This window comes from Arachis hypogaea, chromosome 19, assembly GCF_003086295.3.
Source record: "Arachis hypogaea cultivar Tifrunner chromosome 19, arahy.Tifrunner.gnm2.J5K5, whole genome shotgun sequence".
NCBI lineage: Eukaryota > Viridiplantae > Streptophyta > Magnoliopsida > Fabales > Fabaceae > Arachis > Arachis hypogaea.
Window position 1 is genome coordinate 128,611,440 of NC_092054.1, and position 25,169 is coordinate 128,636,608.

Below are 25,169 nucleotides of genomic sequence, written 5' to 3' on the forward strand. Positions count from 1 at the left end.
ATGTAAGTATATGAACTTAAGTATGGGTTTTAATTCTCTATACTTATATCGGTGTTTGAATTACACTTGCTGAATACTCTGTGTAGGTAATTCAATAGATGTGTTATTCTTTCAACGACACTCAATCATCTAGGTTTAAGCGAGAGTTCTATTGCGTGTGTCCAGGCATATTGGTATTACATTCTTATTACAATGTGGAGAAAGCTTTTTCTTGGGATTCTTACTATGTGTGGGTCTGCAGGAATCAGTGATAAAAAAAGATAGCCTGGAAGCATTTATGGATGGTGTGGAACCAATTTATGATGGTCTTAGTCCAAGCTTTGGTGATGATACTAGGTTCTTTGACAAAGTAGAAGCTGCAAAGAGAAAATGGGTGAGTGCTGTTTTATATTTAAATACCTGTTGGAAATAGCTTGTCACATGATTTGAGAATGTTAAGGTTCTTGAATGGTCGAATGAGATCAATAGTTTCTGTGTTCTTCTTTTTTTTTTCTCCTCACATGGATAATTTCTTCATATGTATTGCTTGCTGCAGTGGTTAATTCCTTATTGTTGGAGGGGCCATTGTTGGGTATATGCATTTGATGTGGTTGCGAAGCGTTTACTTATTCTCGAGAGTTTGCATTATGGTCCAGAAGATGATAAACGAATAAAGCTCGATGCATATGTGGTAAGATACCATAATTCTTTTAATCAATATACATCCGCACAGTTCAAGTGGAAATAATTTTGCTTGCGTATGTTCGTTGCATGATTTTCAGGGGAGACTATGTGAGGATATGGCAAGCATTTCTATTCCTGCATTTGTTCGGACTACGCATGGCCCAGCTCGTTCGTACGTGAGGGTTCCAAAGCAACCGAACAAGTGAGATGAAATTATAACCCAAATTTGAGGCTTTGTTAGATTTCATTTGAAAATGTGTCGTACCATGTAACTTGGTTTTTCTCAAGTTAATTGCAATAGCATTTTATTGTCCTGTAGCTTTGACTGTGGCATGTGTGTCATTAAGTTGATGGAGAGCTGGACCGAAGAACGTCAACTTTGTGAATGGGATGAGGTTTGTAAATTTCACATTTGCGCAGGTGTCATGATTGATCTTGTAAAATTATTACTGTAACGGTTCAAAATACTAAACCAACTGATAAATCTACCCACAGGATTCACTCCAATCAGATAGGATGGAGTTGATGCTAGATATTATTTGTGGCCTGCACAATACATTGGTCCACCAGCTCATTTCGTTATTGGAACAAAAGGTTATACTTGTTCGTCGCAATGAACCACGGAACAAGAAGAAGGACGTTCGTTCACCATACACTGCACCTAGTACACGGTCATTGATTGAACGTGCGGAGGGATTACCGAAGGGGGCAATGCGCAGAGGGAGGAAGAAGTTGCTTACTTAGTATTAGTTACAATGAATTGAACTACCAGATTATACTGAGTTTACTTACTGCTGACATGCTTAATGATTTGTTATTTTTCACATTAGAAAGACCTGATTCCATGACATTTTTTTTTCTACAGTACAATGATATGTTGGTTATGTTACCTAAAATTTACCCATGTCTTTTAGATTTTAGACTCCCAGATTTATCAAAGTTGTTTGGTAAAGCTGCCATATTTGTGCTTATCGAAACTGGTGACCACTAACCATCCGCCAATATAGCTAATCTGAACATCCTATACCTTACTATGATGAACATCCAGTCTAATAAGGTCAAAATCAAAACATAACCTAGTGGTCACTAATGCTAACGGATAACCATCTTTGTTTATAGTAAAAATGAACATCTGAAAACCTATAGAAATGAACATCCACTTTAGTTCTTTAAAAATACGTGAAAACAATGTCTATAAGGAACAGCTACGTACCGAAAAACTATATAGTCAAGCGTGTAGAAATCAAAACATAACCTAGTGGTCACTAATGCTAACGGATAACCATCTTTGTTTATAGTAAAAATGAACATCTGAAAGCCTATAGAAATGAACATCCACTTTAGTTCATTAAAAATACGTGAAAACAATGTCTATGAGGAACAGCTACGTACCGAAAAACTATATAGTCAAGCATGTAGAAATCAGAAACAACTTTATTAAACTATATACTAAGTTACAGAATAACCATCAAATATACATGTTATGCATTAAGTCTACACGAAATAAAAATAGTAAAATGCTTCGTTTTAACAAATGGAAAAATGGTTCTTGCAATCAATAACATGTGGACCTTTGCAACAGCTGCCTTAGAACCTTGAAACTAACATGAATCCTATAAACACATAAATGAGAAAATATACACTATCACAACCTCGTACAACTAATCCCATTTTTTGTTGAAGGAGCTTAACAAAGACATGAAACCACCGGCTTGTTCGGGAACATTCAAGCCAGAAACAGCACAATGGTTTATATCTTGAAATGTTTGCAGACGAACCACCTGCCAAAAATTAAAAAGAAAAAGTCCAATAGTTATGTTCTAGGATAGTACTATACCAAATAAGCATACAAAGTTGGGATTAAGCCAAACATATACCGGGGGTGAATTCTTTTGTTTTCTCCGTCTTGAATTCTTGATGGACTTTTCAAGGGCATAGCTGAGCCTCTTACTCTTTGGCCTGCCCTTTGTGGTGACCTTCGATGGGCCTTGGATGTCATCAACACCGACATCGTTCGAACTCTGAGAGCCAATGTTGGTCTGAGTCTCTGCCACGTTCTCGGACCTCTTTTTGGCACGGTGCGTAGCCAACTTGGCCCTTGTTTCTTCCAAAGCAACATGCAGCAATGCTGTTTCTTCATCATCATCGAGGAACTCTTGAGCAACATTATAGAAGTGTGCACACAGTCCCCTGAATGCAACATGACTCTCATCTGACCGACTGACATCATGGCTACTTTTGACATACGTATGCTTGCGCTTTATCTTCTTGCTCCATCGAGGAAGAATATAACAGGAAGGTACTTTGTACACTTTATACGAATGGAAAACTTCAAGGCAGTGACAGCACAACACACCTGAACTCTCAAAAAGATTGCACTCACAACGAAGCTCTTGTGTGGAACGGTCAAAGTGAACATCGTACGGAACGCATAGAATAGTATCGTTGAGTAGTTTCTCCTCTTCCACCTTCACGCAGACCAATGGACCCTGTTCATCAACTGCAGAAACTCTGCAGTTAGCCTTCCTCACAAACTCAATTTGAACATCCCTAAAAATGCTCGTGGTATACTCTTGCTGAAACTGTTTCTCTATAGGCGAGGTAGTTGCACAAGGGATAACCCCCCTCGAGTCTGCAGCATCATCCTCCAGTTCCCTCTGCTCCTTGACTCCAAGCACATTGTCATATTCATGAACAAATTGGACCAAGCTAGTTTTACTGTGTAAGTATCCACCGTAGAATGCGTGCATGCTCTCACTCCTCTGCGTACTCCGCATTCCTGCCCAAAATTCACCCTTGAAGTATATTGGGACCCACATGCATCGTTCATCATACAGATCTACAAGAAATAAATAATACCGAATTAAGCAAATAAAGCTTACCCCAAACATATTACTACACCTGAGAAATGAACATCCAAAATCACTGATATATTAAACATCCAAATGTTTACTATAATGATCATCCAGCTAATTGTCATCCAAAATTACTGATAAACTAAACATTCAGATGCCGAATAATTCCAATTAAAGCGTGAGAAGTAATCTCACATAAACAAACCTGACAGCCATGTGTTGTTATGTAAGTTGTACTCATCTATAAAATCAGCCCAATCATCTTCAAATGACTCCTCCGTCCGAGAGTTCCACACAATGTCGTTTAGGTCACCATACAAAGCTCCGTACCGGCGGTAACCCCCAAGCTTCGAAGGTAGCTTATTCATAATATGCCAAATGCACCACCGGTGGCGTGTGTCGGGTAAAGTATTTTTGATTGCACGATAAAGGGATCGACATTGATCGGTTATGATACACTTTGGAGCAGTTCCCATGCACTTCACCCATTGGCTAAAAACCCATTCATAACTTCTGATTTCTTCATTCCCCAACAAAACACAACCGAGGAGGGTCGACCTACCATGGTGGTTGACCCCAACGAACGACACAAACGGTAATCCATGCCTACCAGAAAAACCAACCAGATGTAAGAAATGCCAATCACGATCAAAAAGCGCATTATCAAGCAAAGGTAAAAACACCAACTTAACTACTACGTACCTATTTGTACTGTACGTGCTATCAACTGACACGACGTCTCCATAGTATTCATACGACGCCCTACACCTTGCATCAACCCATACTGCACTCTTAAATTTACACTCATCGTCCAACTTCACCGCGTAAAAGAAGTTCGGATTGATGTCCTTCATTCTCCTAAAGTACCTCATCATCTCCCTGACATCCGCATTCACGTTGCTAGTTCGGAGCCTTACTGTTATATAATTTCTTAAATCCTTCTCTGAGAATCCCAAGTTAGAGGGGCCACCAGCTTCATTTGACAAAGCAAGGAATGTCTTGTTTGGTCGAATCCCAGCCTCATCATTATCCTCGATCACGCACTTCGCATGCATGGTCAACTGCCTATACTCATGGTAGTACACTGCCTTTTTCGGTGAACAGGGGTGAGAGTGCATCAAGTCAACCTTGAGCAAAACCCAGTCTTGCACATCTTTATCAAACTTTACATATATCCTTGCCTTGCACCCAGCAGCTGAAATCGTATTCTTCCGTGTTGGTGCTTTAACACGAGACTCGCGGATCCCATCACGATTACAGTGTATAGCTTGGTTAATGGGAGCCTTTGTGATCTTATCAAATGTTGTCGTCCTTATCTTAGTTGCAAATCCAGCTTTCTTTGCATATGTCACATAAAAGTCATGAGCCATCTTTAACTGAGCAAACCGCATTCCAACTCTTGGTATCTCATCTTCTTGTAAGCAACCATGATCTGGTAACTGTATTTTATATTAATTCGAACGAAAAATTAATTACCATTAGTTATCAAATCAAACATGAACATTATGAGTACAAAAAAGTAAGCTAGACTCCAATACCTCATCACCAAGCTCCATCTCATCACTTCCAACATCTGTAACATCCGACAACTGTGCGGCCTAAAATTCCAAAACAAACAAAGTAACCAAAAGGAGGAAGATCCTGATCAAAACTCATTTCAATACAATCTCTAAAACAATCACCAAAAACACATCAACTGCTACAAATCAAGCAAATAGTTTTTTTTTTTTCATTTCATGTATTATTTAATTAGTTTTCACCATTTATTTGTTTTTTTTCTCATTCAATGAAAATCTTGTGGAATTATTTGTTCCATTTTGGCTAATAGTTATGGGCCTTACTCACCCTTTAGTGGCTTCTCTTTTCACTCCAACCACAAAATTTTTTTCCTATATATTTACATATACACACTCGTTTCTTTAGATGCAATAAGAACATAAGCACATCTTTGATTAACTATATAATCCCATAAGCATGAAAAATATTAAAATAAAAGGCAGGAAGCATATGAGCATATAACTAAAAAATATGCAGTGAGCATATAAACGTACCATTACATGATTAAAGCACTAATATAAGCATGAAAAATATTAAAATAAAAGGCAGGAAGCATATCAGCATGTAACTAAAAAAAATATGCAGTGAGCTAGCTTTTAAACATACCATTACATGAATAAAGCACTAATATAAGCATGAAAAATATAAAAATAAAAGGCAGGAAGCATATCAGCATGTAACTAAAAAAATATGCAGTGAGATAGCTTTTAAACATACCATTACATGATTAAAGCACTAATATAAGCATGAAAAATATTAAAATAAAAGACAGGAAGCATATCAGCATGTAACTAAAAAAATATGCAGTGAGCTAGCTTTTAAACATACTATTACATGATTAAAACACTAAGCTAAACATTCCATGGTTAGCATGGTGCAAATACAACTAGCATTCACTTCAATACACGTACGAAATTATGCTTCCTGGATGTAATCATATAAGCATGCAATAATTTCATCTAATCCTCAATGCATGTAATGATACCATTAAATATAAAACACCCATAAATTTATTTGCATCTCAACTGACTATTACAATTGCATGTTTCAATAACCATACAATTAAAATACTCCTTTACATTGTGACTAAACCTAAAAACTAAACGCACGATAAACATCCATGGCAGAATTTGAGGATCCAAATTGCTCACCTTGCTCGGCTCGTGAGCATGGCCTGCGACATCGCCGGCTAAGTTTTCTTGTTCGTATGATAAATTTTCTGAATCGTCAGAGGCTACACACTCTAGAGGTTCCACTATATCGACCTCCATTAATGAATTTCGGCTAGGTGATGTGCATAAAGGAGGATCCTCACTTGAAACACGTTTTTCTTGCGATTCTGCCATTCTGAAGTATTCAAAACCGGCTGCGCTGTGTGCGGAGGAGAGTGCGGCACTGGTTGGTTAGTCGTTGTTGGCGGTGCAATGTTCGATCGGAGTTGAAGGCTGAAGCCGATCAACAGGACACAGACATGGGCAATTGACTGCTGTGGAAGGTGGAAATCAGCGCATGGGGTAGCAGTGTACTCCAGGAGGAGATGCCGTCAGGGAGATTCTATTTTTAACCTAAATATTTGATTTGAATCTATAATTAAGATTAATTCTAAATAGTTTCAAATTTCAAATTATTAATAATATGAAATTAATTAATAACCCATTATTTATTTTTAATTTCAATTACACCCCCATTGTATGGATTGTACAATAAGTGTATTTTTTCCTCATACTTTCCCATATGCTTATGATGAAGACTCTTAATTGCTCTTTTAGCAAAGTTTATACAAAAAAAATATTTAAAAAGAATATCCAAGTTAATGTACCATGGATGAGTGCAGTAAAATGTAACCAATCTTATTGAGATAATCTTTTCTAATGGTTTCAACAGATTGCAACAAATATTGAACCAACTCAAATCAAATTAAAACTTCCAGTAAACAATTACAAAAAATATGAAATTGCATGAAAATAAAAATGCTTGGTTTGCAAAAATGTAGTGGGAGTACTTATCCAATATTAGATTTTCAGCATCTCCATCTTGCTACAGAACTGTTGCCTTAACACTACAGTAGCAACACCAACGCCGCTAAGCCTCTCTATTACTGGGTCGCAAACACAACAGAATGAGTATTAGCTCTCATGAAAGAGTCAGAGTAATTACATTCCTAAGCAACAACACCTAAAAGAGAGACCACTTTTCACCTCACACTCTTGCGATGGCAACCCCCAGTATGCACCACTGTTTCGGCATCTAAGAAAGAAAGAAAATTGATGATTCAAAATAAAATATTGGCATTAATTGTTCTCCAAAGTTCACATAGACAAATACACAAACATCTTATGAGCAAATGGATTAATTAATCACATACAGTTATGAGATTGTTGCACACATATATTGCTACCCTCTAAAAGGGAAAAAGAGAAATTTCAGCAATGACTTCACAGTTTCAAATAAGCATCGATATTCACTTAAATATGGCTTTCAAGGCAAAACATGTAGCAAAAAACAAAATTTTATCTTACCCAGTGTATGCCTCAGGTCAAACATTACGACAGAGGTGGGTAGTACTTGTTCAACACCTTCACCTCTCCCATCTTCTCTCTTTTGTGCTTGATTATGTTTCAATCACGGAAACAACCACAGACATTCAAACTTGAAATTAATAATTTAAGTAAAGATCGAAAGATAGAAAATTAAAATCCCCAATGCCATGTAATAATTCAATAATTTTTCAAACAATAAAATGGAATTAAATATTTAGTTTCGTATTTTCTAATTATAATCGTCCTTATCACTTATAAAACTCATACATATTCGAAGGATTTGTGATTTGCATTATTGCAATCAATTTATGTAAATTTATTAAAAAAATATACGTGTACAACTAAATTTTTGAAAAGTAAAAATAAATTCAATCCCATGAAAAAATCAATGATATAGTTGATTCGAAAATATAGCAAGAAAACAACCCTTTTAAATGAGCTTTGAGTTTTAATATTTTTAAATTTGTCCACAGAATCCTTAAACAAACTCTAGAAACACTACTATATTTATGTGTTTATATGTAGGCTTAATCTTGTCATCATCCCTGGAAAAAGAAAGAATGCAAGGAGGCATGGAGCTTTGACTTTGAAGGAAACCATCCAACAAAGGAAAATGACAACAATAATAAAATTAGTAGTCACTATAATAAAAATTCTACTATAGAACAAGTTTCTTTGACAACTTACACTATTAAAAGAACTCAAAAGTTAAATAACTACACAACAAATGAAAGAGTTCTTATAAGTCATTTTAAATTCTTTTTTCATAAAACACACCTTCAAAACCATTGGAAACAAATTAAAAAATTTCATGTAATAAATTAATTTTCCAATGTAATAATTTTTTAAACGTAATAATAGTAATAGGTACCTCAAATGTAAAAATCTCAAAAGTTGGAGTTGATGCAGCCTTGAGAGTGTGTTTTGAAACAGTATCATCTTCAAAAGAGAACTTTGTGTTATCTTCCCTCTTGAGACCACCATATTAAATTGAAATCTCTTTGATTGAAACATATCTATTTGACACAAAAGATAAATAATTAATGAAAATCATTTGAGTTGATCTTTAAAAAAAATACCAAAACAAAAAAAAAATGAAGATTGATTTTATAAAAAAGGGTCTATGGATAAGATAACATACTTGATAAGTGTTTCTGGACGAGTAACCACAATGACATAATAGATGTAATATAACTTGTCAACTGAATTAAAATCACAAATATGGCACTCCCAAACTTGTAAAATAGCATTGAATAAGAAGTGCAACAATAATTTTTCATTCTCTACAAGACTATTTCTTCTTCTTCTTTTGCTTCTGATTCTCTTTCAGTCACTAAAACAATCACAAAGATTTAAACATGAAATAGATAATTTGATTGAAGAAGGAAAGAAAGAGGAATAGAATCCTCAATGGTTGGGTGTAGGAAAGTTTTGAAACTTGAAATTAGGGGTGCGCAAAATAATTATGTATTGAAAATTCTAATTTGGACTAAACTCAGAACCAAACGCTAACTAAATTGGTGAATTCACATTATATTAAAAAATCATATAATAATATACGTTATAAATTTGATCAATTTCAGTTACTGATCTAATAAAGCTATAAACCAATATGAAGAAGAAGAAAAAAAGGACTCCAGTGAACAACTAATTGATATGGTCAAGAAAAACTATATTGTTAACAATCAAAGCAGAAGATGAAGATAAAATATTTGTAAGTCAATATATCTTCTTAAGATAGTAATTATAAATAAGAAAACAAGAGAGTGGTATGATTGGGAGCTTATATCAAACACATGGTGAGTAACTTTGAAATATTAACAGAATAATAAGTAGCAAACACTACAATATACAAACTCAAATAAAAAACTTTCCTTTCTCCTAACATATTCTCATTTATATATTTTTTTTCATTTGATGTATCTTTTTTTTTTCTAGAATTTTAGTTCTCTCTTTCAATAGTAAAAATTTAAAAAATATATATATAACAAAAGAAAGAAAGAAAGAAAGAAAGAAAGAAGAGAGAAATCATTTGTGTGCTTTATTTTTGAAGCATGATGTGCAATGTTTCTTTTGCAAATTGAGACACTTTTATTTGAACTGTATGTTGCTATAAAACCTTCAGATTATTAAAAAGCATGACATACTACACTTTTCAATAAGCAAACCAAATGTTGGTGAAAAGAAATAAATTTCTTTAGAGAAAAAAGAAATCTTATGAGGTTTTAATTTAAAAAAATTAAAAAATCAAAAGAGATAAGAATAAGTCACAAGTTACCTAAGTACATCATAACTACTCTCTTTGACTCATGTATAAATTGACTCACTTTATTCTATTTGACTAAAATTTTTTCATATTTTATCAATCAATTAATCAATCACTTCATAAAAAAAAGTACTAATCGCAAAAGTTATAAACACTTCCAATATCAACAAATGACAACCAATAATCTAAATCAAGATTTAGGGATTTAAATAGGAATTAGAAGCATATGTACAATTTTAAAATTCTTTGCATTCTGAGCTTGGGACGGAGTCAGATAAAATATTAGAGGGGGGCCAAAATATTTACACAATAAAATAAGACTAAAATAAAATTTTAAGGGAGGGGCTAAACTGAAATTTACATATAATTTACATGTAAAAAGTTAAAATTAGGGGGCTATCGCCCCCCTTTCTATGTATGTAGCTCCGCCCCTGCTGAGCCACTTCAATTTTACTTTAACAGTGTCTTCTTGCTTGCACTTTGTTACCACCAACCAACGAAGTTGTAACTATTTCATCCAAAATAAAGAAACTTAAAAAACTAATAATATAATTTGAATACGCTCGTTCTAAGCCAAAAAAAAAAAAGAGGAACATATAATAAGTTTCGTAGTAATGATAAAACCACTATTAGAACATGGGAAAATCAAGTTTTCATTTTATCATTAAAAAATCAAGTATTCATTCATATTTAACTTTTGCCTACTTTCGCGCAAATTTGACTATTGAATCAAAAAAGATTTTATATTTCTTTGCATAACCAACTAACACACAAGTTTTAATGTTTTCTTTTATCTTCCTATGATTGCATGTTTCTTACCAAAACAAACCTTAAAAAAAATTTGAAGACACATATATAACTAATCCATGAACACATAGTTATGAGAAAATAAAAGAGATGAAAACTAAAATTCACATTTTATATTTCAAAGAGAGTAGATAGAAATGATCATAACGTGTAAAATAGCTCAAAAAAATCAGTTGTGCATTTCAAGCCAAACTATCCCAAGAATCTGCAGCTCCAGAGGACATATATCATACATAAAAAAACACAATTAAATATTTGATCTTAATCTTTCATACTGAAGCTGTGTTTTCTTTTTTCTTCTTTCGATGATATCGTCCTTGTAAAAATTGATGAATTCTTAACACGATGATGATGTAGTATGTATATACTTCTACGTTGATAAGATCATAAACGGTTGCATTTTATCACACATCAACATTAATATGCCAATTTGGGAACTAAGAATTCAGACATGCAGCTCTACCAATGAGATATAAGAGATACTAAATATGTGACAAGAACAAGAATTTAACAACAATATTTTTTTTATCAGAAACAAAAACTACACAATAGTAGTAGGAAAAGGCCTATCATCCATTCTCTACATTCAAAATCAAACTCTACAAACTTGATAACTTTTAAAAGGGATTACAAATGATGTTTATTTTTGTATTTTTTTTCTTTTTCTCTGAAAGAGAATTGTCCCCTATCAGGGACAATTTCCTCACTGTTAAGTTTATTCGTCCATCCGAATGATGCACCTGATGGACTCTCCTTTCAGTATCAAATCAAAAGGCTTGTTAATCTCTGGGAACGGAACGGTGTGAGTGATAAATTTCTCAAGTTCCAACTCCTGAATTATAACCAATGAAGAGATCCATTAGCAACATAAATAAAAACATATCAACTTGTTAAGACTACAATGAAGAGTTTAGTATAAAAAGCTTACCCCTTTCATGTACTTCTCCACAACATTAGGAAGATCGGTTCGGGGTTTGTAGTTACCATAGAAGGTACCCTTGAGAGTTCTCTCATTCAATAAGTTCATAGGATGAGTTTTGAAAACATCATCTTTGCTTGGAACACCAACAAGAATAGCAACACCCCAACCCTGAAAAGGGAATAGAATATTTAAGTTTCAGTATTAGTAAATAACTTATCATAACAACATTATAGCAACAAATTAAAAAAAGAACAAGTTCTGATTCAATTACATCATGGACATATTCAAAGGCTGAGATCATAGCTTGGATGCTGCTAGTACATTCAACAGAACGATCCACGCCTCTATTGGTCATTTCAGCAATTACCTGTTGAGCAACATTAAAATCTTAGTCTTTCTTCCATGAAACAAACTTTTCAAAAAATATGCAAGACATCATAAAATTGAAAGTTAAGCAAAATAAAAAGTAATGTCAAGGAATCCAACACTGTCCCCACCAAAGAAGGGCTTCCTTTTGCTGCACTTCCCAAAAGCTTCTTCCACCCTCTCAATCACTTCTTCCATCACCTTATAATATGGCTCCCTCTCTTCTTCTGTTTCAATAGTTATAATGCTCTTCATAGAAGGAAACCACTACCCCCATTTGCATAGAAAGGAAAAAAATGTTAAGAGAAAGCTAACTAATTAGAGTAACCACTATAACCTACCAACTAATCTTAAGTTATTAACTGACAACATGTAACAAACTTCCATGTGAACTCCATGGAAGTTTATTTTATTGAAATAATAGTATAATCAATATAATTAATAGAAATAATCTAATCATAATGAGCTAGTTATAAAGTTGTTAATAAAGAATGGAGTTACCGATGGTCTTTAAACAATTCAAAGTCTCTGAAAACTCACCAACATAAACTTTTAAGATCTTTTACTCAATAATTAGAAATAATCCAACTTTAATGAAACAATGAGAAAAAAAACAGCGAAAATAGCAAAAAATCAGATAAGAAAAAACAAAAAGGAATCACCTTTTCATATATGTAAGTGGCTCAAAAGCGAGCAATTGCTCTGTCATAAGGATCAGAAGGAAGGATTGAAGGGGCATTATTATTGTACCAACTCTGATCAATGTATTCGACTATGATGAGAGACTTAGAGATGGGTTTGCCATGGCGGATTAGAACAGGGACCCTCGCATACACAGGATTAGACCTCTCTTCAAAGTCTTAATGTTCAATGGACTTGATTCTAGCTACGCCTCAGCAGATATGCCAAAGTATTCAAAATTGAAAACACCTGTGCAGATATAGAAATATGAAGACAGAAAGCTATTCATCAAATAGAAAGAAATATTATATTTGATTTACAAACTGTACTGATACCATTTCTGAAAGAAACAATACATTTTTTTGCCAAAAATGATTTCTCAAAGAAAAGGTATACTTACCAAGGGCCCATGCTTCTTCGGCCTTCGCCGACTCTTTTTCCCTTCTGCAAGAAGAACTGCAGCTGAAGAACCGAAAAAAATGTCAAATTAGCAATGTCATGGTTATTGGTTAGATTTAGAAGAGAATGGTACACAAATTGAACAATTCCAAGTTGGTCAACCAGATTTCAAGACAGTTTCATAGAAATGCCCAATCTCATCCCCACACAAACTAAGGTCTATACTAATCTCCTACTATTTGCTAGAAGATCTTCATCAATTGCTATTGAATTCTGCAGAGAACAAATCAAAACAAAATGGACTTCAACCCTTGCATAATTTGCATGTATTCAAAGAGTTGAACCAATTATCAAACCCCAAAAAAATGTAATTCATATAATTAAAATCTTCAAACTATATATTAAGTAAATAAATGTTGATTAGAAGCAAAAACAACATAGTGTTGATATAGCTTCTAAATGTTAAGTGTAACAATCCTATTAATTCAAAATCCCACTCATCATGTTATATGTAATATCCACAATATTCAACGACCGTTTAATAGATATTAGTGAAATTTCAAATAAAAAAAGTTTTTAGACACTACAGTCAAAAATCTAATTTATCATTTCTCAAGCAACAGAAAAATGAGACATCAGTAAAACTGTAACTTGCAAACCTCATCTCCCTTTTTGACATAATCACCCTTTTTCCTTGTAAAAGTAATGCTGCCGACCATAGTAGCTCCTATTGCAACAAATACCACCTGAATCCAAATCATATATTACTCCCAGATACAGGTTAAAAAAAACACTAAATATCAGGCGCGCAGCTAAGGGATAACTTTGTTGTGAACACAAAAACGTGTAGTTTCAATTCTAGGATGATGGCTATTTATAAATTATTCAAGGTAAGAAATGTAAGCTTTTACATTTTTCGCAACCCAGCCAATGGTGAAATAACAAATTGGAATTGTTATCCACAAAGTAATATTCTCCAATAAATTCACGTGGCAGAATTTTGAGCAGGACCTAGTTATGAACTCGGGAATTTGTAAATTAAAATTGATAGGGATGACAAACCTTTCCAAAATCTACAGTAGAAATTATTGAAACAACTTGCTTATTCTCCGGAATACAATACAGTACTTGCTATTTACAGCAATTGGATTGACCTTAAAAAAATACTAATGACAATCAACACCAAGAAAAGTAGAAAACATAAATGTAAAATGATTCTCCTTAGGTCATTATCTCATACCGTATATAAGCATCCAGGGATGTCAACAAATTGCTCAATAGTTCCTGATACTGGAACATGGAAACGGTGATAATCCTGCAATAAAGAAGCATTCAAATAAAAATTTGCAATCAAATTACTTTTAAAATGAAAGTGAATTTGAAAGAAATAAGACACAAAGAAAGCAACAAATACCTATGGTGCCAAATGGAATATTACCAAAGTTCCATTAACAAAAGCATTAGAACACATTTCTTTCTCCAAAAGTCCTTGAACTGAAAACTTTTGACCCTAAAAGGAACAATCAACAACCATAAATATACATAATTTAAGTTGAAAGAATTAAACGACAGAATATATTCCAATTTTCAAGGAACATAAAATCTTCAAAATTAAGGAAGAAGTTAAAATATAGAATGTGATCATGAAATGGTAGTAGATATACTAATAGTTACCTAAAACCAGTATTCATCATGCATCACTTGATATTGTATAAAAAACAAATGGTTTCATATGTTACACTTCTTACATCTCTTGCTTGATGTTAAGCAAATGTGGAAGAATAAAAACCAAATGGCCGACTCTTCTTCTGAATTGTTCAATTTGTGTACCGCTTATCCTCAAAAGAATCGAAAAAAATGTCAAAAAGGGGGGAAATCAAAATTTGAAGACAAATTAAGATAGGTTCGCAAGGGAATCGAAATACGATCATTAATAGTTTGGAAATCAAGATTAAAACCTAAATTATATTGTTATATATTTGAGAAAGAGTAAGTAGCTAGGCTGCCAAAAATAAAGAAAATTTAATTAAATGAAGAACTAATAGAATAATGAAATATATGAATATATTCACCCGTATATGAATATCAAATGCTTTTCAGTTTTTCACGTTCTTGTATTTTGAGTACAAAATTTAGGAGGATTGTTCTAAATTGTGACTGAGCTACTCTAGCAGAATTTTTTTAGTGCACGAAAAGTTTTTAAATTTCCTAGGACTTGATTAACCTTTCTTAAATTCCCTAGTACCATCAAAAGCTATTTTTAAAAATCTTTAATAGATGAAATATCATTAACTAAAAGAGACTAATCCATACATAAATCTCATAGCCTCAAAAGTTTCATTTAATGAATATGCCATGCACAAGAAGATATAATACACACTTAACATTACAGCATCTGAAGTACCTTTTTCAGCTTGAATAGCTTGTTCCATAGACTACACAACATATTCAAGTAATGGCAATCCCATTATATAGTTGAGGGAGTTACCATAACCCTTAAGAATATAAGCCCCCAAGTCATCTGTCCACTCCAGCAACATAATCTATTTACACAAGAATGAGCATTTTAAGAATTCATGGATGCAAACAGCAAGGAAAAAGGTGCAACGACATGTTAACATGGTTGTTGCAGAAACAGGAATAATAAGCTAATTTTTTCATACCCATTCAACAATAGCAACTTTTTAAGCATTCAAACTTCAGTTTAACAGCAAGCCACCTTTATGGAATCTGCAGTTTCATTTCAAGATAAAAAAAGCGGAAAAACCATATCAATATATCAAAGTTTCATTTTATTATCTTTAGTTTTGATTTTTCTTTTGGTGTATTGTTGTTTGTATGATTTTTGTTAGTTAGTTCTAATCTATCTTAATTTACATATAAATAAAGAAAAAGTAGATCATTAGGTCACAAAATAGACTCACAGCATCACTACAAATGTACCTCAGAAGGGCGAAAAAGATTACATGCTTGATTGGTAATAAGAGAATCAAACTCTATAGCATCACTAAGATTTTCTTTTTCTTCTGATTAAAACATCAAAGATTATATATAAACTCAGAAAGAAAAACATTTTGAAAACCAACAGCAGAAGAGAATGTTACCTATTTACACAAAAACCAAAGAGATGATATATCCTGTCTTGTAAAATTCAGTCCATAGCGCCCAATTAACTATACCCAACAGTCTAAAATTTAGATCAAACGTTATCTTTGTAATTTTCAGATCTCAAATCTGGAAAATTTCAAATGACCAGAAAATTATGATAATCATAAGCTCGAGACCCCCAAGAAATGACTTCAACCCATTGTTCTCCATTATCATGTTCAGCACGACCGCTTATGCTCAAAAGAACCAAAAAAATGTAAAAAAGGTAAAAAATTAAAATAGGAGAAGGGCAACCAAGATCCAAATCACAGTGAAAAGTATAGCACCTCACCTAGCGAAACTCCTCGAAACCGTCACCATTCATTGGTCCGAACCCGTCGCCGGGGCCGATTGGGTGGAAACCTACAGTCCTATTGGGAGAGCAACGTGGCAGCCTTTGGAAGCCCCGGCCACCAGAGCGGAAGTGCACGAGGCTCAGACAAGGGTTGTGGTACGTCATCGGAGAATCAAAGAAGCGAGAGTGAGGCCTCGAAGAGTGACGGTGGCCATGAGAAACATCGTTGTTATTGTTGTTTCTGTAGTAGTATCCTCTGTACCTATCCAGCTTGGCCAACACTAAATTGGAATGAAGAAGATCACTCTTGGGTTGAAGGGTAAGAAGGGAATAGGAAGAGAGAAAGGAGGAGAGTGGGCAGCAAGTAACTCACCCACTTCCTTTCAAAAGGATGCCAGGTTGTGTGAGAGAGAAGGTGAAAGGGATGGCTGACGACTACTGTCAGAGGAGCACATGCATTCCTGAACGCGAGAAGCCAGGTGGAGGAGGTGCCACCGTGGGATGCGGGGAGCTCTCCAGCTCGGAGATGAAACCACGCCTATCTAGTGTATAACTAGCGTGATAACCCGTGCAATGCACGGGATTCACAAAATTTAAACCTTTTTAAAAGAAAAATACTAAGAATATAACTAAAATGTATTCTATAAAAATAGATATGTTGTATTAATTTTGGATAATTACAAAATTATCATTACACTAAAATAAAAAAATAGATTACAATAATTATTCAATATGTCAATAAATAGTATAACATATTTTGTAAGATAATAAAAGATAATAAAATATTCAAACAATTGGTAGACACTAAAAAAAAAACAGAAAAAATAAGTCCAACAGAGATGTAGTTTATTATTACGTATTATCTTAAGAACACATAACGTCAAGATACTTACTGATAGCAAAACAAAATATATACAACATATATAAATTTGTTCATTAAACAAAAAATAAAATATGTCCAAGACAAGTTAACATATAATTCAAAATATCCATCAAATAGAGTTATACATAGGAGGCCTAACGTCGCTGAATCGATAACTCTATCTGGCGGTTAGCTATCGAGCTGAGTTTGAAAGTAATGCTATCACCCTCCTTTAAATTGTATATTCTACAACATTCACTCCACCCGACCCCAAATTTCCATTCTCCACATCTTCCTCCACTATTCAGTAAGTGAAAGAAGAACACATTCTTCTCTACATTGGAATCTGGACCGGTGATCGTCCAAATCGAACCATCTCCAGATGGTTTAAGATACACAGCAAATTTTGAAGCCAAATACTGCAACGAATAATTCATAGTTAACATAAACATAATATTTTCATACACAATGAATAACAAATTTAGGAAGAACATCCAATAAGCTTGCAGGAAAAAAAAACAAAAAACAAAACACTCTTTTGAGATCAAGTTACCAATCTAGATTGTTCGAGATCCGAAGCTGTGATCTTCTTTTCATAAGAAACCTCTGGAGCATATCTAATTTAGGATAATATGAATCTTAGTCAGCACAGTAAAAAATAGCAAGCTATCCCATGATATTAAAATCCAAAACACAAGAAAAAAAGTTACATTTAGCATTACCTAGGATCAGCCAATTCATTTGACGCGTTAATGTGTTCATCGACTTCCAATGATAAACTGCTGCCACTAGACAAATCTATCGGATTATGTGGATTATCCCCTACCAGTGCCCCAGCTTGATCATTGTCTTCATCACCATCTGATGAAAACTGATCATCCGATGGTTCAGACCCAGATAGAACAATCGCATCAGCTGATGAGTCCTCATCCATCCTGGTATACTTTATTTGGAAGACTCTTGATACATTATCAAGTGTCTCTGGGTCCATTAGCTCAGGAACATAGCAGTCAGGATCAAGGTGAACTTGGATGGGTTGGTTGTCCTTATCCCACAATGAAATAAAAAAATTCCAAAACCAACATACCTAAATTGAACAGATGCCCCTCTATCGATAAGATAGAAAGTTCTAATATGTTCAAATGAGGACTCAGTTATGAGCAACTGATCATTCTTTCTGATCACCTCCAACGATAAACAATTATCTAACTTGTCAATGACATAGAATATTGGCCCTAATCGTTCCCCATGAGTTGAAACAAAATTTGGGGGAAGAGCTCTGTCACCCTATATTCAAATTTCTTCCCAAAGTTATTTCATGTGCAACAAAACATGCTAAAAAAGCTTCACATAATTTTACCTAATTATTTAGCAAATAGAGGTATTTTAAATCTACAATTATTACCAACTGAGCAACACAAGAGAAAAATAATCACGTAAATGAACTAACATTATAATGAAAAGAAAGCTTTAGAATAAATAATTGAGAAGATTCTAGTTCAGTAAACAGCTCAATAAATTTAAACAAAATATCCATAGAAAAGGGACAAAGGGGCAAAGCAATCACTCTCACACATGCAGAAAATAGTAGAAAATAACAAATTAAAGAACATCAAGTCAAATCAGGAATCTAATTAATTGAGATTGATACTACTGGCCAAAACTGCACATTGGCCATTATATTTCGTTACCTGGTTACTGAAAACGCGAAATCTAAAAACTAGTTCTTTTCCGCTGGGCCAGTATAGCTGGGTTGCTAAAAACCTCCTATTAGCACATAATGGCACGATTAGAATTTAAGACTGAGACTTTTAACCAAGAAAACAACTAACTAAGTATACAAAAAAAAATAGTAACAAACTAAAAGCACATTAATGAAAAATACCCAAGAGACCACGTTAGAAAACTACTACACAACATATTTTATAAATTACAACAACTTCTGAAATCTGGCCTACATATAAATGAGAAGCCAATAAAATTAAATTACAACATGAAAAATATCTGAGTAAGAATTTAAAAAAAACTATAGATGGCATAATATCGATATTTAATTGACATTAAAATTTTCAAAAGTTAATCTGAAATATATTGAATGGAAAAGTAAATGATACTTCAATTGAATTGAAAATAAAGCAAAGAAAACATCTTCTCTAATGCTCAGCACCATACCTGTTTGGATCTTCTCTATTGGCATCCATGGCCATTCAGACTTATCAAATAGAGAGGCTTGGTATAAAGATTCAAGAAGAAAGAAAAAATCTTGTCTTTTACTGCAAAAGAGAGCATTATAATAAAGTAAACCCTAATAGGAGATTTCAAAAAATTCAACAAAAACAGCTGATAAAATTGAATCAAGAAACATAAAGAACAAACATAAAGAAGGAACAGCAACCATTCATAAACAAAAGAAGAAATAGATGAACAAAAATATTGTTATTAATTCTAGTAAATTAAATTTCTACTAATCCTAATTATAATGATGAGAACTTTCAGAAAGCTAACCACTACTACTAATAATAATTTAATGAAACAATCATGAATTATGAATTTGTTAGTTAGAATATGCGTTACAAACGATATGAAAAACAGAAAATATACAAAAATTAGATCAATATTAAAATATAAAAGACCAGAATCAATATTAAAAAATTATAAATAAGATTTTCTTTTTTTACTCTTAAAAATGTTTTAAATTATCTGCTTAATATTTTTTCTTATTACATACAATATAGTAATACCAAAATTACTGAATTTCACACGGCCAATACAACCTCACTGAAACTGAATTAATTAACTTGCTAATAAGAAATTAACCAAAAAAAATAGCTTCCTGTTATTATCCTTTGAACTTCTCTCATGTTAATAACTTACATTATAGTATGTTACCTTAAATGTAGCTTCCTAATCAACTTGATTAACAAAAGTAGCTGCTACCCACGTGTGACAACCTGCTAAAAAGAAGCTAAAAAAAATGAACTTAATAAGAATCAGATGTTGGAAATATCCAAGTATCAGAGATCAGTAGTTTTGGAAATAAAAAATTTCTTTCTTTCTTTTTAAATCGGAGAAGAACGTCTCCTTGAATGATACATGCATGCCAAAATCAGAAGAAAAAAAAAGTGAAGAGAAGATTATGTTGGGACTACAACAGTTAGGGCAAAAGCTTAACTTGTTATTCGATTGTCAGAAAATTTATCTGTTCAAAGAAATGGAGACGCCGGCACCACTGAAAATGACGACAAGCTTGTATCTTGTAGGATTATTTGAGGTTTAACCATGCAAAAAGTAGGACGGCGTCTTTCTGGGTTGAGTGAGCTGAGACCCAGAGGGAGAGGATGCACGGTGACGACGTTAGGTCTTTTTTCTGACCTTCTTTTTTTCTTCCCGTGTGTGTGTCTTGTTTGTGAACTTTGTTTTTTTTTTTATTGTGTGTGTGTGGGGGTAGGGAGGGGGTGGGAGAAAAGAGAGGCACCTTTGGTCTTTTCATCTTTCCTTGATAACGTTAAAGTCTTAAAGAAGTAAAAATACTAATAGAAGATATAAGATTACAATTAAAATAATGTAGATAATTCATTAAAAATAAATGACACTAAAAGAACGGTTATGAGAAATGAATCATTAGACAATACAATTAATTTCAGAATTATTAATCAGAAATTTTTTTAATACTTATGATAGCTAAAAATAACTAAATATTGACAAAAATGTATCGTAAATATAATTTTTTCTATTCATTTCAGAACTTTTGATATCAATAAATTTTATGTGTCCCAAAGTTTAACTAATTTTCACAATTTTTTTCATTTTTATTTTCTATTGATAATTAGAGAAAAAAATGATGAAAAATCACAGAAAAAAATGAAAGAAATAATTACTTAACGAAAATTGTAGGCAATATAAAACAGATTAACATACAAATTAACAAATATAAGTGAAAAAATAAGTAAGAATGTAGATATTAATTGTTTATATTTATTGTAGAATAAAGTTTCTAATTAACCCACAAACCAAGAAAAAAGAAGAAGAAAATTAAATATTAAATTTATCAATTATCTTCAAGTACAAAATGAAATCTAAAACTTCTATGAAATTAAGATGACATTTGAAAACTTAAAATAGCCATTTTTCCAAAAATAATTATATAAATAAATTGAATCCTGTGAGAAGTAAAATTATAATCTAGTCTAAAGAAAATATATAGTTATAATAATGGTATAGGAATTAGGAATAAAAAAAAAACAAACTCCATCAAAGCATGTGATACAAAATCATTAAGTAGAAGCTGGTTTAAAAGAAGGCTAACTTTCAAAATTATCTGAACGTAAAATAGGAATGCTTCCTTTAATATGAGAAACGATAGCCAATACCCATTTCAGCATCCATAACAACACAATCTTAAACTAACCCGAAGAATGGGTCAGAGTAAAGTTAGTCCAATCTTTTTGTATCCTAAATTAGAATTTATAACTGAAACAGTTCACAAAAAAAGTAAAACAGTTCTGGTCATGAAAGGGGAAAAAGTATATTAATTGTTCTGGCTTAGAAACAACACCATTTTTATATGGAAAGCCTATTTGTTGCTCTGGCTGCTGTTGATGATTTTATGCGAAGACAGACATACCACTGAATTATACAATGAATAAAGCTTAATCAATTCTAATAGGCAGAATTAGTTTGATATGAAATAGTTATATTCATAAGCAAATTCACATAGAGCCACAGACTCATTTATTTCATTTTCTTCTTTTGCTGTCTAACCACATGAAAGCAACCTCATCTAGCCAGAAAATTAAATAGAGAGCATCATGGAACAGAACAAACCTGAACAAATTTAAAAAATTACCCGTGGGAACGACTACTCCTATTGTTCAGTGCAGTGGAACTGACAGCACACTTGACCTCACCGAGTTTGCATATATAGTAAGCAGAGATTGCTTCTTATTTTATTGGTCTGTGTCCGTGTTAATTAATGTATGGAATAAATAATGGAATGTGTATCATACTTCTTTTATCTTACCATGGTGTATGTCTTCCCAGATCTAGTTTTACCATATGCGAAAATACAAACATTATATCCATCCATCAGGGATCTAATTAACAGGTCTGTGTCCTTAAAAATCTCATCTGTGTACAAAGTTAGAATAAATTTCAATAAGATGATGTAAAAGAGAGGGAAGGGGAGGGAAAATTTCTATAATCAGTATGTGGAACTCTACCTTAGCCAGCCTTTGCACCAAAAACCCGATTGAAGTGAAAAACTTTCCTTCCATCTTTCAATGTTTTGGATGGATCTAAACTGAATGCAGAACCATCCTCCCCAATGAAATCAATAAAATTCTTGGATTCAGCCTAGAATGTGGGTCTGATTCTGCAGTAAACTCGAATATTACCTATAATTTGGATCTGAAAAGTTGGACAAAATTAACTTTGCTCAATAATGTATAAAGAGAAAACGGCCATTAATTAAATAAACAATTAAAAATTCAACCTTTCAGATCTTAAACCATGATAAATAATTTCCCATTCTCTTCTACTACTCTGTTATATCTAGCAGCTGCAGTTCCCATATCCTCTACTTGACTCCCAGAATTCATAAACCAGTATTTCATCTCAATAATTAATAAGCATAAAACCGATTCTCAAAACACACGACTAACTCACAACCAGAAGGAAAAAAAAAGCATCAGTCCAAAAGGTAAGAAAGTAACAAACGAAGCCATCCAAATTCAAACACAATGCCCTTTGGAATTTTAGAATAGTTCCAACACAAATCTCAATTGATCACATACCAGTGCAAATGAAAACACCCCTTTAACAACCAAATTTATCAAGATGGTTCCTATCCTCTAGCAGTATTTGAAGTATTCTGCAAAACAAATTGGGAGTGACCTATTTACCGTGATAAGTTCCTAACAAATAAGAAATTGCAGACTGAACAACGACAATTCATAATGATATCTAATTGCTCAAGCAAGATCTAAACATAATAGGAAATGTTAACAACACTTTTTCACTTCCTCTACTAAGTAAATAGATGTTTTTGTGATACCTAACCTCACCTCCATCACGATCGTCACTACTGCCACAGTATCACATCTTGTTCGTCTTGTTCAAATGCTGCTTATGCTTCTCCTTCTACTCCGCCAGCACCACCGGAGACTTCTTCCTCTTCCGATCCGACTCTTTCTTTGCCGGAATTGCAGAGAAAGTGAGAAGAGATGTGTCACTGACAGGGCTTCAAATCAGAGTCAGCTTCACAAAAAGGAAAGTAGTGAGGAACCTTGGTGCTTCACCAGTATGTGGGATGCCCTAACCTCAGCTCCATCACCACCGTCGCTATTGCCACAGTACGACATCTTCTTCCTCTTGTTCAAATGCGGCTTATGCTTCTCCTTCTGCTCCGTCGGCACCACCGCAGACTTCTTCCTCTTCCGATCGGACTCTATCTTCGCCCGAATTCCAGAGAGAGTGAGAAGAGATATGTGACTGAGAAGGCTCTGAATCAAAATCGGCTTGACGAAGAAAACAGATAGTGAGCAAGAGATAATGTCTTCCCAATGGAACACCCCTGTTCCCCAATCAGATTCAATCTAACTCCATCGTGCGGTCCACATCTATTGATCTAATCCATCCAGTATCATAGAAATTTTTAACCTTTTTTTATGAAAAATTATCTATCTCTACACTATTAAAATAGTAAGATAGATAAATATGTTAAATATATCAATAAACTAATAGAAGCAACTAAGTATTTGATTAGGGATGACTAAATCGAAAAAAAATGGATGAAAAATATATTTTTACTTACGTTTTAGTGCAATTGATAAATTTCTAATAATAAAAGTAAAATTACTAAAAAATTTATTATAATTTTTTTGAGAAGTTCAAATTTATATTTTTTATTTTTTTTTGAAATATACATTTTCACGTGATAAATAAATAAAAAAATACCTTTAACCAATTTACTTTAAAATATCTTTTTATATGAGATATCTAAATATAAAATTATAACACGATTGAAAAAAAATACATTTTTTAAATGATTTTGGGATTCATTATTTAAATTATTCGATACATTTTAATAACTCATAGGAAAACAAATATCATTATACACTAGATAGCCGTGGTTTCATCTCCGAGCTGGAGACCTCCCCGCATTCCAGGCCGGCTCCTATCCCAGGTGGCACCTCTCCTCTAGCGTGGCAACCCCACCTCAACGTGCATGTGCTTCCCTCTGTTAATTTGATTATGGTTTCTCCTTTTTGCTACCTATTAAATTGTTTGTTGCATGTGGTTTGTGCATTTTATAAAATTTTGGGGTTTTCACTTCATTCTTTGGAATTTCCTGTTAATTTGATTATGGTTTCTCTTTTTGCTAGCTGTTGCCACTCTCGCCTTCCTGCCTCGATCTTCTCTGTGGGTGTTGTGATCCCGATTCTTCCATCTCCACCGTGTGACTTGTCTTTCTGTCCTTTTTCTCGGTTTCTCTCTGCACGGTGTTGGTGTCACTCTGAAATCCTGATCTTCAACCCATTTTTCTTTATCCCCATCCAGTTCGTGTTTCTAGATCCTTTCTTGGATTATCCCAGTTTTCTCCATCTGGGTACATTGTGAATCAAGGTGTCCAACTTCGATCGACGTTTTCTGTCTCGAACGACCCGTCAGAACAGTATTGGTATCATCATCGTGTTTTCTATGATTTACTTAATTTTGTTTCAAATAAATGCTAATTTACTAATTTTTATACTGTAATGTGTTCGTAGATGAAGATGTATAAGAGAAGTTCAAATTTATATTTTTTATTTT

General features: G+C 33.4%; 2 protein-coding genes and 1 pseudogene across 2 annotated transcripts; all 3 read right to left on the reverse strand.

The window, feature by feature from the left end:
* Positions 1 to 2,324: 2,324 nt before the first annotated feature.
* On the reverse strand, positions 2,325 to 6,421 carry LOC112778726 (protein FAR1-RELATED SEQUENCE 6-like). Its single transcript, XM_025823019.1, has 5 exons — positions 6,227 to 6,421; positions 5,057 to 5,116; positions 3,724 to 4,957; positions 2,541 to 3,502; positions 2,325 to 2,444 (listed from the first exon to the last, which is right to left on the reverse strand). The coding sequence occupies exons 1-5, from the start codon at positions 6,419 to 6,421 to the stop codon at positions 2,325 to 2,327; spliced, it is 2,571 nt and encodes an 856-aa protein (XP_025678804.1).
* Positions 6,422 to 11,403: 4,982 nt separating this feature from the next.
* Positions 11,404 to 12,231, reverse strand: LOC112778727 (alcohol dehydrogenase 1-like). Its single transcript, XM_025823020.2, has 4 exons — positions 12,097 to 12,231; positions 11,882 to 11,977; positions 11,617 to 11,778; positions 11,404 to 11,520 (listed from the first exon to the last, which is right to left on the reverse strand). Exons 1-4 carry the CDS (start codon positions 12,229 to 12,231, stop codon positions 11,404 to 11,406), a joined length of 510 nt encoding a protein of 169 aa, XP_025678805.1.
* A 631-nt stretch (positions 12,232 to 12,862) lies between these two features.
* LOC112778728 (phosphatidylserine decarboxylase proenzyme 2-like) lies at positions 12,863 to 14,527 on the reverse strand (annotated as a pseudogene).
* Positions 14,528 to 25,169: the final 10,642 nt, after the last annotated feature.

Excerpts from the sequence above, each read along its gene's own strand:
- LOC112778726 (XM_025823019.1), bottom strand. The coding sequence starts at position 6,421 with ATGGCAGAATCGCAAGAAAAACGTGTTTCAAGTGAGGATCCTCCTTTA. Across the intron at positions 4,958-5,056 it reads AGATGGAGCTTGGTGATGAG|TTACCAGATCATGGTTGCTT; the intron begins GTATTGGAGTCT and ends TATAAAATACAG. Across the intron at positions 3,503-3,723 it reads TAACAACACATGGCTGTCAG|ATCTGTATGATGAACGATGC; the intron begins GTTTGTTTATGT and ends TATTTCTTGTAG.
- LOC112778727 (XM_025823020.2), bottom strand. The coding sequence starts at position 12,231 with ATGAAGAGCATTATAACTATTGAAACAGAAGAAGAGAGGGAGCCATAT. Across the intron at positions 11,978-12,096 it reads CCTTCTTTGGTGGGGACAGT|GTAATTGCTGAAATGACCAA; the intron begins GTTGGATTCCTT and ends GTTGCTCAACAG. Across the intron at positions 11,779-11,881 it reads CCTTTGAATATGTCCATGAT|GGTTGGGGTGTTGCTATTCT; the intron begins GTAATTGAATCA and ends TTCCCTTTTCAG.